The sequence below is a fragment of the Sceloporus undulatus genome, chromosome 1, assembly GCF_019175285.1.
Source record: "Sceloporus undulatus isolate JIND9_A2432 ecotype Alabama chromosome 1, SceUnd_v1.1, whole genome shotgun sequence".
Classification (NCBI taxonomy): Eukaryota; Metazoa; Chordata; class Lepidosauria; order Squamata; family Phrynosomatidae; genus Sceloporus; species Sceloporus undulatus.
The window spans coordinates 5,567,234-5,581,776 of record NC_056522.1 but is presented as its reverse complement, the minus strand read 5'-3'; the positions used below and the strand labels follow the sequence as shown (position 1 = coordinate 5,581,776).

Genomic DNA, 14,543 nt, shown 5'->3' with positions numbered 1-14,543 from the left:
ATATAAATTAATTTTGTGTTTAGACTTGGGTCCCATCTCCAAGATACTTCATTATGTACAAATATTGGTATTCCAAAATCCCCCCCCCCCCTCAAAAACAAACAAACCCAGAACACGTCTATTCTCAAGCATTTCTGATAAGGGAGACTCAGCCTGTAATTTCCTATAGATCTTTTTCAAAGCTAACTTGGAGACTGATGCTGAATTAGATTGGAAGACATTTATAGAACAAATTTTCCCACTAATTCTTTTGTCATCTGGAGTCTTGATTTAATTTGAAGGTGTAAAAAATCTTCTGGTATTTTATGCCTGTATCTAGAGGATTGCTTGGGCCTTAGATTTACAGGTTAGTGTTGATAGACTAATAACTCTCTTAGGTCCCATTCAGTTCCTTTTAAATCCCAAATCAAAGCTGTGGATCCAGCTCAAGGGAGAGAAGGTTATGTTTGTGTTTTCTTGTGTGAGGCATATAATCTCTAGATCTATTTTGTATCCTTGGATTAGTTAGTGTGCAGAAGGTTTTTATCTTGGAAAATTGTATCTGGCATGACCTTCTGCTACTTAATAATGGGCACCATCCATCAGGAAGTTCTTCTGTATGAATTTTATTGTAGTGAACAAAAGTTTCCAGAGATCAGCTTGACACATAAGCAGAAGACCTTTCTCACTACTTCTAGGAGAAGCACTGCTACTAGGAGAAGCACTGGTTCTCCAGAAATCATTTTCAGAAAGATCAAAGCATAGTGACAAATGCACCGCAGAGTTTCCTTACATGACAGTGTGTTGTTTTGTTTTTTAAAAAATACTGTTTTTAATGAATCTTAAATCATTTTGACTTTATGGATTGTTTTTTTAAATTATACACACATACGTATTGATGTGCATACCTACTCTCGCACATACTGATGTTTTTTGTATGTTTTTGAATTTTGTTTTAATAATTTGTGAGTTGCTTTGATTTCCCTTAATTGGGAAAAGGTTAAACAATGCAGAACTCCATATCCTTGGATTTTTTTAATCTACAGATTCAAGCATCCATGGCTTGAAAATATATAAATTCCAAAAAGCAAATCTTGATTTTGCCATTTTATATAATGGAAATCATTTTACTATGCCACTGTATTTAATAGGACATGAGCATCCGTGGATTTTGGTATCCATAGGAGGGTCCTGGAACCAAACGCCAGCGAATACCAAGGGCCCACTATACCAATAACACTAATGAATTTGTTGAACTATATGGCTTAGCTCTGCAAAGCAACAACTAGATCACTGCACAGCTTTTCCTCACTCAGTAAGGCTTATACAGTTACTCTCTCTAGAGCTGGTATATGAAGTCTTTTGCCCCTTCCCCTGGTGTTTTGGCCAACAATCCCCACATCCCCTTACCAGTGGTCATTCAAGGTGAGGCTTATGGGAGTTGGAAGTCAAAATGTCTGAAAGGTCAAGGGTTACTCACTCCACAACTCAGAGAGGAAACTGTGTCTTGTGGGTTGCAACCAGACCTTGGACCCCCGCCAAAGCTCCTTGCCAGTCCCTCCCACAGCCCTTTGGACCTCATCCATGTTTTATTTTTTGGGTGCAATTTTCAGGCATTTTTTTGCCCCTGGGTTGCACCCCAATTCTCCAGAAGTGCAAAACCAAGCACCAACATCATCTCACACCCTCAAAACCACCACCCATAAATGTATCCTTCAATTTCTCCCAGCCACCAAAGTAGATCCCAGCAGAAATAACATCAGGAATCGATATGACTTCACTTCCAGTTGCCATTTTAGCCAAATATAGTTTTTTAAAAAGCAGATGCATTTGAGCAGATGTTGAGATAGCAATAGCAATAGCATCTATATTTCTATACCGCTTCGTAGAATCATAGAATCGTACAGTTGGAAGAGATCGCAAGGGCCATCCAGTCCAACCCCTTGCCATGCAGGAAATCTAAATCAAAGCATCCCCAACAGATGGTCATCCAACTTCTGTTTAAAAACCTCTAAGGAAGGAGATTCCACTACACTCCGAGGAAGGTGTGTGTTCCACTGTCGAACAGCCCTTACTGTCAGGAGGTTCCTCCTAATGTTGAGGTGGAATCTCTTTTCCTGTAGCTTTGCATCTATTGCTCCGGGTTCTAGTCTCTGGAGCAGCAGAAAACAAGCTCACTCACTCTTCAATATGACATCCTTTCATAGTGAAGTCAGGACTCTCTAAGCAGTTTACAAGTGTTAGGCAATTGCCCCTAACAAGCTGGGTACTCATTTTACTGACCTACAAAAGGATGGAAGGCTGAGTCAACCTTGGAGCCCTCCAATATCGAACTCATAATGTTGTGGCTTCACTACTGGCATTTAACCTCTGTGCCGCCAGGGTAGCTTGTCCCAAGGAGAGGTCAGAATGGAAATTTCTCCCTGTCCTCTATGCTGTTGTTCACTCCTGCCTTTTGGGCTTATACCTCATGGGCCAGGTCAGTTTGTCACCATGTGCACCATACTTAATACCAATCCAACATCCTGCTAGAATTGGCCAGCCCTCTCTCGCAGTCAGATCTCTACACTTCATTTTAACCTTGTCACTTGATCAAAAGTCAACATGTCAGTTTGTGTTAACATTTCCTTTCCCCCTTCCAGATTGAATTTGCCAAAAAAGAAAAAGAAGGTAGAAATGGAGGACGAAGACAAGGACAACTCCATGAAAGGAAGCAACAGCTCCGAGCAGTTGGATTTAGATGGAGACAGCTCCAGCGAAGTATCCAGCGAGATTAACTTCAACTACGAATATGCTCAGATGGAGGTGACCATGAAAGCTCTGGGTGGCAATGGTAAGGAACAAAGAAGCTTTTGTTTTGGGATTCATACATACATTTAGGAAGTGGCTCCAGTGCAGCAACCAGTTGCCTGAAATCACCCTCAGAAAGATCACAGCTGGGAGGGGAAAAACCCAGAGAACATTGTTAATTGTTTGGCTTCAGACTTCCTAGTTGCAAGGAGCACTAACAACAACAACAACAACAATTATTTATAAGGCTCTTTCCACCAAAGGGCAGAACATCAACCCCTACATGGCTTGGGCCCAGGATACCTTGAGGACCACCTCTCCCCATACAATCCGTCCCGCACACTCAGAACAACTGGGCAGCAGCTATTGAGGGTACCTGGGCCAAGACTAGCCTCCACTGCAAGGAGGACATTTACCATCTCAGCCCCGACCCTCTGGAATACGCTGCCCATAGAGCTCCGCTCGGCTACCTCCCTAGCCCAGTTCAGGAAGGACTTAAAACCTTCCTGTTTAAGCGAGCGTTCCCCAATACAAGCTCTAGTTAGGGCCCCCCCCCCCCCCCCGATAGCCAATGATGAGCTGGCTAGTGTGTGATTTTAATGTATATTTTAATCTGTTTTATTGCTTTTGTATATTGTGTATGTTGTTGTGCTGTGCACCGCCCTGATTGGAAGAAGGGCGGTATACAAATAAAGCTATTATTATTATTATTATTATTATTATTATTATTATTATTATTATTTATTCAAAAATAGATGGTAAAAAACAGACAATTAAAATACTAAAATGCTAAAATAACATGCTAATATACAAAGCAACTCATAATCAGTCACTACCCATCTTGGCAACCTTAGCACACTCAGCATTCTGATACAGTACATTGAACAGGAAGGTCTTTGACCCTTTGTGAAAGCGGGTAAGATCCTCCACCAACTGAAGGTGCAAAGGAAGACTGTTCCAGAATCACAGAGCCAGCTTCTGAAAGGCACACAGCCTTCACAGATCCATATGTCAATAATCCTTTGTCTGCATATCTTAAATTTCTAGATTGAACATACCATGTTAGATGAGCTACCAAATACCGGGGGAGGTTAAAGCTCAGGGCCTAAAATACTAGGTTACCCTGGCCTGAACTGGTAACCAGTGAATTTTTACAAATCGACTGGCCGATCTGGAAGCCCCTGTGCATCTGTCTCTGGATTTCTGCAGAGGGTTTGTGGGGTGAACTACTATTCTAGGGCACACTTCAGTTCACACAAACTGGTGTTCAAAGCATTGCAGCTCATGACCACCCCACATGTACTGAGAATACTATATCAGAATACTTTTTCAAAGGATGTCAATGATGTCATGTGGATGCTGTATGGTTAGCATCATTTAGGCTGGGTCTGCATAAGCAAAAATTCTCTGGTAGCAGCCTGTGGTATGCTGCCCTGGACCTACCCCGACCTCCTGTTGTTATCTGGGCCATCAGTTGTAACACCAGATGGTCGTTCGTACACACAACTTGCTGTGCTGCCCACTGCCTCCACCACACTTTACTTTGGTCTGAGATCAGAACAAGGTGCCCAGCATCAATTGTATGGCTTGGGCGCCTGGCTCTGACCTCAAAGCGAGGGACTTGCACTTGTGGTGGCGGTGGCAGGCCAGCACAGTTGGACGCATTATAAACAGCCGCCCAGCGTTTCACTGGAGGGTTCCAGGTATTCTGGGAAGATTTTGAGGAAACTGGCTTTAAAAAACATTTTAAGGGGATGTATACTTTGGTTTCAGTGCTGGACTGACTGGATTGGGCCCTGCATCATCCATACTGCTTGCCAAGAGGACAGGGAGAGGACATTTTGTTTGGCCTGTGTGGAGAGGGCCTTAAAATCACATGGCTTCTATAAATGTGGCAAATGTTAAATGGAAAACACAATTTAAAAACCTTCCACTAAAATCAGCATCTTCCTATATGGGAGAACACATTTTAAAAATAATATATTGCTGGTATCTAACTCTGATTTAAAAAATGAAATTTATAGACCAGACACTCATATAACAAATGCTGGAGGAACTGTGGGGCACCAGGTGCCTATTTGCATTTGAATTTTGTGAAAAGATATTTCTAACAATAAATGAAATTATAAATGAAACAGTTCATGTTGCCCCCAAAATAGTTCTCTTCAAAAGATTCTATTATTGAAGTTGGAGATGGTACATTTCTGTCCACTCTGACTCCACAGTCCTGATCTCAACCCATCAGAGCAGTGAGCTGAGATGACCACTGACCACTGAGGAATTTTTTTTTCATTTTTCAGCAACAACTATTTTTACACCAACATTGACATTTTGCATAAAAATAGTTTTTGTGCAACATATGTTGGTTTTTGGCACAGATTTTTTTAAAAAAATGTTTTAAGAAACATGAAAAGCAAGGTTCTTTGAATGAATGAATTTTCTATAAAAAAAAGTTTTGCAGTGCAAAAAATGATTGGAAAATAGTCAAAAACAAAAAAAGATATTCCTGAGGAAGTAGACTGCATTTGCAAAATGATATGCTACAACTTCTTTTGCACAGTTAGCCTCAAAAGTGCTACAGGATCCCTTTGCATACTGACAACCCAGACTAATATGGCTCTGTCTGTAGTTAGCTTCATTGCTTGTGAAAATAAGATAAGCTAAGATTTACACCCCTGCTCTCAACTTGCCTTTTCCTTTTGCTTGTTGCCTAGATCCTATGCAATCCATTTTGCAAAGCCTGGAGCAGCAGCACGAAGAGGAGAAGAGGTCTGCCTTGGAACGGCAGAGGCTTATGTATGAGCACGAGCTGGAGCAGCTCCGAAGACGCCTCTCTCCAGAGAAACAGCACTTCCGTGCCATGGACAGGTTCTCCTTCCACTCACCCAGTGCTCAGCAGCGGCTGCGGCAGTGGGCTGAAGAGAGGTGAGCAAAGGGAATGTTTCTCCAAACCAGCTGGTTTTTCCTCTTTACTTCTGCGATATGAGGGAATGCCCACATGTGTGTCATAGATTTGTCTTCACAGAAGAACTTTGAGAGGGTTTTCATGTTGCTGAATGGCACTTTGCCATTGCAGTAAAGCTCCTTGAAGGACATGCAGTGCTAGGAGGAGCGTTAAGACGTTTCTGTGGGTGTCATGTAGTACCCAGCTGCCTGATCTCTAGTGTTATCCCACAGCAGAGCTTTTGATTTACCTTATATTTATTTAAATAATTATATGCCACCCTGTATCAGAAGATCTCAGAAAGGAGTACAGACAAAGAACATTAAACAAGTTAAAACAAATTAAAACTATTCAAAACAGTGTTGGGTCAATTCAAAACAGTTCCAAATGTTTAGTGCACAGTCAGCCCTCTATATCAGTGGGGGTTCAGTTCTGGACCCTCCTGCAGATACCAAAAAACACAGGACCTCATGCCCCATTACTATCAATGGATGCCTATGTGTGCATTGTTGCACTGGCCTGGCTGTGTGCGCATGCCGCTATCGACTATAATGGGGCAGGGTCATCTGCGGATGCTCCAACCCATGGATGGCTAGCCCGCCGATATGGAGGGCCAACTGTACTCTATATTAGGACTCAATGACTGGAACTCCAGACCCACATTCAGCCAAACTTTGGTAAAAAGCAACATTTTAATTTGGCACCAAAAGGAAATCAACATCAGAGCTAATCAAGCTTCTAAGGGGAGGATGTTTCATGATGTGGGTGCCACAAGTGAGAAGGTCCTCTCCTGTGTCACCACCTAATATATTGCTCCTACTGATGGGACACAGAGAAGAACTTTCCTACTGGAGCTCAATGTTTCACAATGGAATGAAGGATGCTCTGTCAAGTGTTGAGGACCCACATTCTTGATAAGTGAATGGCAACTGATTTTCTTATCTGGTAAATAAAATAAAGTGATTAGAACAAGATAGGTGGAGAGACAGGGGAGTGAAACCTCTCCCTTCTTGTCCCCAGTATTTGTGGTAGCTCTGTTCCCCTCATTGTGGTCATTTCCTTTGTCCCATAGAGCTGAGCTTCTGTTTACTCTTTGTGTAAATCTTTTTCCCTCCCTTCCCAGGTTTCTTTCCCTGATTAAGATACTAGAAAGTGTCTGTTCGTTTCTCAGTAAAGAAATAAACATTTTGAAATTGTTTATAGGTAGATATAGTTTTGACTCTTTTAAGGCTACAAAATGCAGTTTCATTGATCTAAAATAAATCATATTGTTAATTCCAACTAGAATGGACCCATGAAATCAATGGAATTTATATATGTGGTGACATTATCCATAAATCTGTAAATATAGAGGCAGAGATTCATAGTTCTGACTCTTCAGGGTACAAAATGCACTTCTGTTGACCTAAATCATATTGTTAATTTCAGCTAGAGCCGACCCATTAAATCAATAGCATTTAAATAAGTGGATATTACAATTCTGTCATTGGGCCTTCTCCGGTTGGAACTTAAAATTGAATTTAAGTCCATCAGCATGACCTCTGTCCTATTTGGGAGATGAATAATTGTGGTTGAGGCTTCTACTTGGCCTGCATTAGCTCTGTAGGTTATTTTACCATTACTGGCATGCCAATGATACATTGGGATGTGTCAGAATGCAAGAGGAAAATTTCCAAGATGCATGATAGCCTAGTTCTATCACTGTGACCTTATCTGGCTCCAGAAGTGGGTGCAGTTTCAGGCCTTTCCAAGGGCTCCTTTGATGCTGGACACTGACACTGATTTCTACTATAGCATAAGCTTTATTGGTGAAAAATGATGCAGCAGATGGTACACAGCAAAGAAGCATCCTAGCCCTTTCACTTACAGGGTCCAGGATTCCCTCTCAGCCAAGGCAAAAATTGGACTCTCAAACAAATTTTATCTCAGCTGGCAATCACATCCCCCTGGCTGGACATATAAAGTGAGGCCAATGGAAGATGGGCTCCCAAGAGTTATATAGAAGCAAACAATGAAAATGAAATTGTGTATGATCCATCAGCCTCCACCCAAAGCTATGAGAACTGTATAAGGTGGTTTGCAGCTAAGAAAAAAAAAATCACACACAGCCCATTTGGTTCTCTGACTTCATGTCTTTTCCCAGCTTCAAACTGTAAAGCAAATGCAGAAAGTATCTAACAATGTCACTGATGCAACTCTTTCATACCACTAAGCAGCTGTCAACGTTTGGCTGTGATGCTGACAAGAACTCCAAAGCCCATCTGCTTGGTGGCAGAGGCCCAGCTCACTACAACCAGTGTCTTTTTACTATGAATAAGGAAACAGAGAAGGATGAACACAAGCCCACAATACATGCCTGACAGCTGTACCATTGTTTGACCATGATATCTGAAGCCTGCTGGTACCTAAAAACTAGGAACAGTGTGGCACCAAATGGTGCCAAGCCACTCCTGTCCCTGTTCAGATACCAGCACAGTGATGCCATGAATAGTATCACTGAATGCTCTGTTTGATGTTTCAGTCCACATACATGCTGCAGTGTAGCCAGTTCACAAACACCCTCTGGCACAGTACGCATTCAAAAAGCAATGCAAGCTACAAGAAAAACCACACTGTTTTCAGATATCCCCCAAAGGAAAACAAATCTTTACCCATCATTAACTGGAAATCCTCTCCTATGAACCCTCTGATCTGAATTCTTTTCCTCTCTCTACCCCAAAGAGAAGAAATGTTGAACTACAGCCTGAGGAAGCTGAGAGAGCAGATCATGAAGGCCAATCGGTACACGACGGAAGCCAGCTTCATTGCAGAAGAGATGGACAAAAGGACGGAGTACAAAGTCACTCTGCAGATCCCTGCCTCGAGCCTTAACGCAAACAGAAAGGTGAGGCACCTGAACCTGTGCCGTTGTCTTCATTGTCTCTTAAAGGAAGGGCTACCATTTCTAGAAATCCAGGCTAATTTCCCCAGCTGTTCCCAAGGTGATAATTTTACGTGACATGTAAAGCTCTTTCTTGCATGCAGATCTTAGAGATCCTGTAGTGAAGATGGAACAGTGAGGTAGCTAGGTTTTCTGATGTTATTCAGATAGGTCTATGTAAGATATGATATTTATGCTCTCAATGAAAGAATGCCCCAATACTGGAGATATTAATATTTGAGGAGACTGAGGGGTGACATGCTTGCATTCTTGAAATACCTCAGTGGTTGTCACAGAGAGGAAGGGATAGGCCTATTCTCTGCTACCCCAGAGGGTAGGACATAGGACCAGGTCTGATGGGTTGAAATTACAGGAGAGTAGATTTCGACTGGATGTCAGAAGGAATTTCTTGACAGTAAGTATGCAATTAATTGCCTAGAGTGGAGTCTTCTTGTCTGGATGTCTTCAAAAAGAAGATGGGCAACTATCTGCTGGAGATGCTTCAGTCCAGCTGGATATCCTGCATTGAGCAGGGGGTAGGATTTTATGGCCTGTGAGGCCCTTCCAACTCTATTGATTTTATGACATCTGAGAACATGCATTTTTGAATTGTGAACCCTGGGAGCTTTAAGCCAGTAGCTTGAAAAAGAGGCTGACATCCTGTTAGGTACTGTATTGACATCATCATGAACTGCCAAATCATGTAAAGGTAAATTGTGACAATGCACAACATTTATCTTCTTAGGAGGGGAGCAGAGACCTAGCTATGTCTTCAAGACATTGTGAAGGCAGAGCTAACAGTGAGTCAGTCTCTTGATTCTGTTGTTGCATTTATAGAACCATGGAATCAGAGTTGGGAGAGACCGCAAGGGCCATCCATTCCAACCCCATTCTGCCACGCAGGAACTCACAATCAAATCATCCTGACAGATGGCCATCCGGCCTCTGCTAAAGACTTCCAGAGAAGGAGACTCTACCACACTCCAAGGGAATGTGTTCCACTGTCAAACAGCTCTTACTGTCAAGAAGATCTTCCTAATGTTGAAGTGGAATCTGTAGTTTGCATCAGTTGTTCCAGATCCTAGTCTCTGGAGCAGCAGAAAACAAGCCTGCTTCATCTTCAATATGACACTCCTTCAAATACTTAAACAGGGTTATCATATCACCTATTAACCATCTCTTCTCCAGGCTAAACATACCCAGCTCTTTAAGTCTCTCCTCATAAATCATGGTTTCCAGACCCTTCACCATTTTGGTCGCCCTCCTCTGAATACACTCCAGCTTCTCAACATCCTTTTTGATTTTTAAAAAAATTATTTTGTTTCTGGTTTTTTTGGGGCAGCGAGGAGCCGTTCTCAGTGAGCCAGCCATTCAGGTGAGGCGGAAAGGAAAAGGCAAGCAGATCTGGTCCCTGGAGAAACTAGAGAACCGGCTGGTAGACATGAGGGACCTCTATCAAGAATGGAAGGACTGCGAAGAGGACAATCTGGTATGTAGAAGTGGGAGGTCCTGACAAAATTGTTCTTCCTAACTAGCAGAGGAAAAGGTGCCCAATGCATGATCCTTAGAGAGATTTTTTTTCCATGTTATTATTCCTTTCAGCACCTCAAAAAGTCACTTTTGTGGACTGTAGCTCCCAGACTCTCCAAACCATTATGGCCGTTATCTTGGATATGATGAAAACAGTTGTCAATATGCTACCGGTCCAAATTCATGGAGAGCCAGCATGGTTTAGTGGTTTGAGCACTGGACTATGATTCTGGAGATTAGGGTTCAATTCCCCATTCAGACATGGAAACGCACTGGGTGACCTTGGGCAAGTCACACACTTTCAGCCCCAGAAGACCCTGTAATAGAGTCATCATAAGTTGGAAATTATTTGAAGGCACACAACAACCAAATTAATAGTGCTGTTAATGACATTAAAAGCCCTAAATGGCTTGTAACTTTATTATTTAAAGAACACATTTCTTCCTATATATTCCTGCCAGCGGTATGAGGTTTTACTCACGAGGGCCGCCTCTGTGCCTGTCAGTCCGGACAATATGACATGAAAGGACATGTGTGACGGGGGCCTTTGTCTGCTGTGGCACCCCAGTTATGGAATACCCTCCCCTTGGAAGCCCAGTTGGTGTCATTCTGGCACCAAGTCAAAATGTGGTTGTTTACGAAATGCATTTGGGGACAAACTGGGTTTACACAAATCAGTGCCTCTGCATAGTTTTATATGCTTCTAAACTATTTTGACCATTTTTAATCTGTTTTAACGCATCATTAATGTGCGAAGCTGTTGTTTAATGCTGTTCTTAGCTTTTTGAAAATCATTTTTATTGTTTACATTTTTGAATTTAGTCAAGTTCATTTTATTCTGTGCCACCCCGAGGTCTTTAGACAGAGGGCAATATAAACATATTTTAATGAAGAAATCACTAAAGTGTCCAGCATATTGAAGGGCAGGTTGATGGGGACAGCTCTAGACGTTTCTGTTGTGATTATTCAAAAGCACACTTCAATGGTCTACACCAGTAAACAATTTTAAAAATAAACCACACACACACAACATACACATGCACACACAGGGGAAGGCCAGTCTGATCAAATCATCCAATAGAGAGATTTTTCAAATCATCTTCTATCTTGACATGCCTGGTAAATTGAACCTGGGAAACAACTTCATAACAAATACATGGTCTTCCGAGCTATGGGCTCTCCCTAACTGTACGACTGAGTATGTGTTTGTCAATCTCAGCAAAGGAAGGGTCATATGGAGTCATATAATGGCCTGGAAGTTTGGATAGAATGAATTGCATGTAAAATCTGCTACATGAGGAGACATTTTTTATAATAATAATAATGATAACAACAACAATAATAGTGCAGTGGACCCTTGGTATCTGCTGGGGTTTAGTTCTAGGACCCCTCGCATGGATGCCAATATCCATGGATGTTCAAATCCCATTACATACACTGAGGTAGTAAAATGGTGTCCCTTATATAAAATGAAAAAATCAGGTTTGGATTTCTTTTTAATATTTTCAAACCATGGCTGGTTGAATCCACAGATGCAGAATCCATGCATATGGGCTGTAATAATAACAACAGCAATAATTGTTGTTGTTGTTGCAGGACTTCAAGGCAACTATGTTATATTATGTTATATTATGTATTTCATATACGTTAGGTTGTAAAAGATGGGCAAAATGAAGCGTGTGAGTCCCATGGGGCTCTCCTGGTGCTCCCATACTTTTTCCGAACTAAAAGGGTGTTTGTCTACTCTTGGAGACCACGCAACTTCACCTAACCCAATAGCCCCATCTCAAAAATCAATACCAGAAATGGACCAGTTCTGGTTTTTGATTTTTGAGATAGGGGTTTCAGGTTGGGTGAGGTTGTGTACAAACCCCATATTGGTCAGTTGGGCCATTTCTGGTCCTGGCATGGCCTGTGATGCATATTGGGCCTTCCCCCTCCAGCCCATCAGAATTGCCGACCTCTGGTGTAAACTGCCCTGAGCTAGTTGGACACAAGTTTACTGGGTAAACCTAGTTGCTCTTTTCTCTCCCTCTGTACCTCTGTTTAGGTCATGAGGTCTTACTTCAGGCGAGCGGATCCTTTCTATGATGAGCAGGAAAACCACAGCCTCATTGGAGTGGCCAACGTCTTCCTCGAGTCCCTCTTTTACGACGTCAAGCTGCAGTACGCCGTGCCCATCATCAATCAGAAAGGAGAGGTGACTCCTCTAAATGGCCCTTTGTGCAATCAGTTCATAGTTACGCATTTACCCAGTCACTCATTTGAGAATTATAGCTCACCGCTCACTTGCAATTGATTCTCCATCTCCTGGCGCAGAGTCTGTTAATAGCCAATTGCCTTTAATCACATCCCGGTCCAGAGTGGCCCCCTCAACCCTATTCCGCAATTTCTCTTGGAAGGCATTTGTGGCATAATTACATATATAGGAGATAATAGTTTCACTTTCTGCTTATTGCAGCAGTAAATCCTATTTCCATTTCAGCCAGTGTCTTCCTACTACTCTCCTGTTTAATAAAGTTGAAACCAAACAATAACTTGCAACTGGGTTGTCCATGTGTTCAAACAGTAAGATTTATTTTCCTGATTAGGTGGCAGGCCGTTTGCATGTAGAAGTAGTGCGTGTGAGTGGAGAGATCGGGGAGCGCATCGCTGGTGGTGATGACAGCATGGAGAACTTCTCTGAGAACGACCTTCAGGAGAACAAGTTAGTCTGTATGGTGAGTTTGCATTCCAAAAAGAAGAACAGTCCTCAGACGAGTTACCTTTTTAAAACTTTATATTGTTGTTGTTAATTGCCATCAAGTTGATTTTGACTTGGGGCAACTCTATGAATGACAGAACTCCAAGATGACTCTAAGGTCATCAACTGCCCTGCTCAAGTTTTACAAACTCTGGGCAGCTGTAGCTTCCTTGACTGGTGCTATCCACCTATATTGTGGTCTCTCTCTTTATTTATTGCCTCTTACTTTACCCAATATTATTGTTTGTTCCAGTGAGTCACGCTTTCTTGTGACGTGTCCACAGTACACCAGCTTCAGTTTAGTCATCATCACTTCTAGTGAGATAATTCAAAGACACAGCAGTGTTAATTTGGCTCAATATGCAAAGGGATATTGTAGTGCCTTTGAGACTGGAAGAGAAAAATTTGTAGCATAAGCTTTTGTAGACTTGAGTCTACTTCATCGGATGTTTGGAGTGAAGTGCCTATGGACAGACTCATGAATGAGCAGGTTGTGTGTGTGAATAGTAATAGCAATTCAAAACCTGTGGGTACAGTGATGGGAGGAAAGATACTGCCTAAGCCAAAATGAGTAGATACTGATATGAATGATGGAGAGAGTTCTTGGAATATAATACTATATGTTGCTGGCTAGGATCCAAAAAGCAAATGTGATAAAATAGTGAAGTGAGCCCTCAGGAGGCTGGTGTAATTTTCTGATATTTGCAGTGTGCAATAGAAACTATTGTCCCTGTTCAACCCACTATTGATGGACTGGAGTTTGTGGATGTATCACAACTTTGTTGTTTCTCTTTCCAATCTCCCCTTGAAGTGTTTTTGTTCAAGGACTGCTTTTCTGAGTTCCAAGATAGAATACCTAGGAAGATTGAGCTGGTCTTCAACTGTTCTTCTTGTGTCTCATTCCTAATCTCTAATAGAAATCCTGCATTGAGCAAGGGCTTGAACCTGATGGCCCAAAGGGGCCTTCCAACTCTGTTATTCTATGATTTATATCCATTTACCCTTTGGCACAGAGACTGGCCTGTTTGCCCAGTGTAGAGTGCTGAAGGGCATTGTTGACAGAAGATGGCATATATCACATTAGAGCAGTGGTTCCCAACCTTCCTAATGCCGCAACCCTTTAATACAGTTCCTCATGTTGTGGTGACCCAAACCCATGAAATTATTTTTGTTGCTACTTCATAACTATAATTAAATAGGTGTTTTCCAATGGTCTTAAGCGATCCTCATGAAAGGGTCATTCTACCCCCAAAAGGGTCCCGACCCACAGGTTTGGAACCACTGCATTAGAGGATGAGTAAGTCAGAGTACCTTCAATATTATGGGTGATGTGAGTAGGTCCTATAATGACATTTCCTGAGTAAATAAGTGGGCAGAGTTGTTTCTGGGTTTGTTGCAGCATCTTTACCTGTCTCCTCATCCATGTTGTGTGTCCTCCTGCAGGTGAGTAACTGTTTGAGACTGGGACGCTGTCTGTAGTCAAACATATTCCAAGAACCCTCTCCATCATTCGTATCTACCCACCTCGGCTTTTCACAATACTGTATCTTTCCCCCCGCCCCTGTTCCAAGTGACCATCGACCACTGTTAAAGTTGAACTTGTCACCCCATCACCATACCCACAGGCGTTACGTTTC

The 14,543-nt window shown here is 42.1% G+C and overlaps 1 protein-coding gene across 6 annotated transcripts in view; it reads left to right on the top strand.

Moving 5' to 3' along the window:
• The window catches only part of KIF13B (kinesin family member 13B), a 208,059-nt gene that overhangs the window by 123,978 nt on the left and 69,538 nt on the right, over window positions 1-14,543 (top strand). For all 6 annotated transcript variants that reach the window (XM_042445221.1, XM_042445211.1, XM_042445229.1 and 3 more), the window contains 6 exons: window positions 2,622-2,812; window positions 5,484-5,694; window positions 8,435-8,597; window positions 9,976-10,122; window positions 12,214-12,363; window positions 12,755-12,883. In XM_042445221.1, coding sequence (XP_042301155.1) covers window positions 2,622-2,812; window positions 5,484-5,694; window positions 8,435-8,597; window positions 9,976-10,122; window positions 12,214-12,363; window positions 12,755-12,883 — 991 coding nt within the window. The remainder of the gene's footprint in view (window positions 1-2,621; window positions 2,813-5,483; window positions 5,695-8,434; window positions 8,598-9,975; window positions 10,123-12,213; window positions 12,364-12,754; window positions 12,884-14,543) is intronic.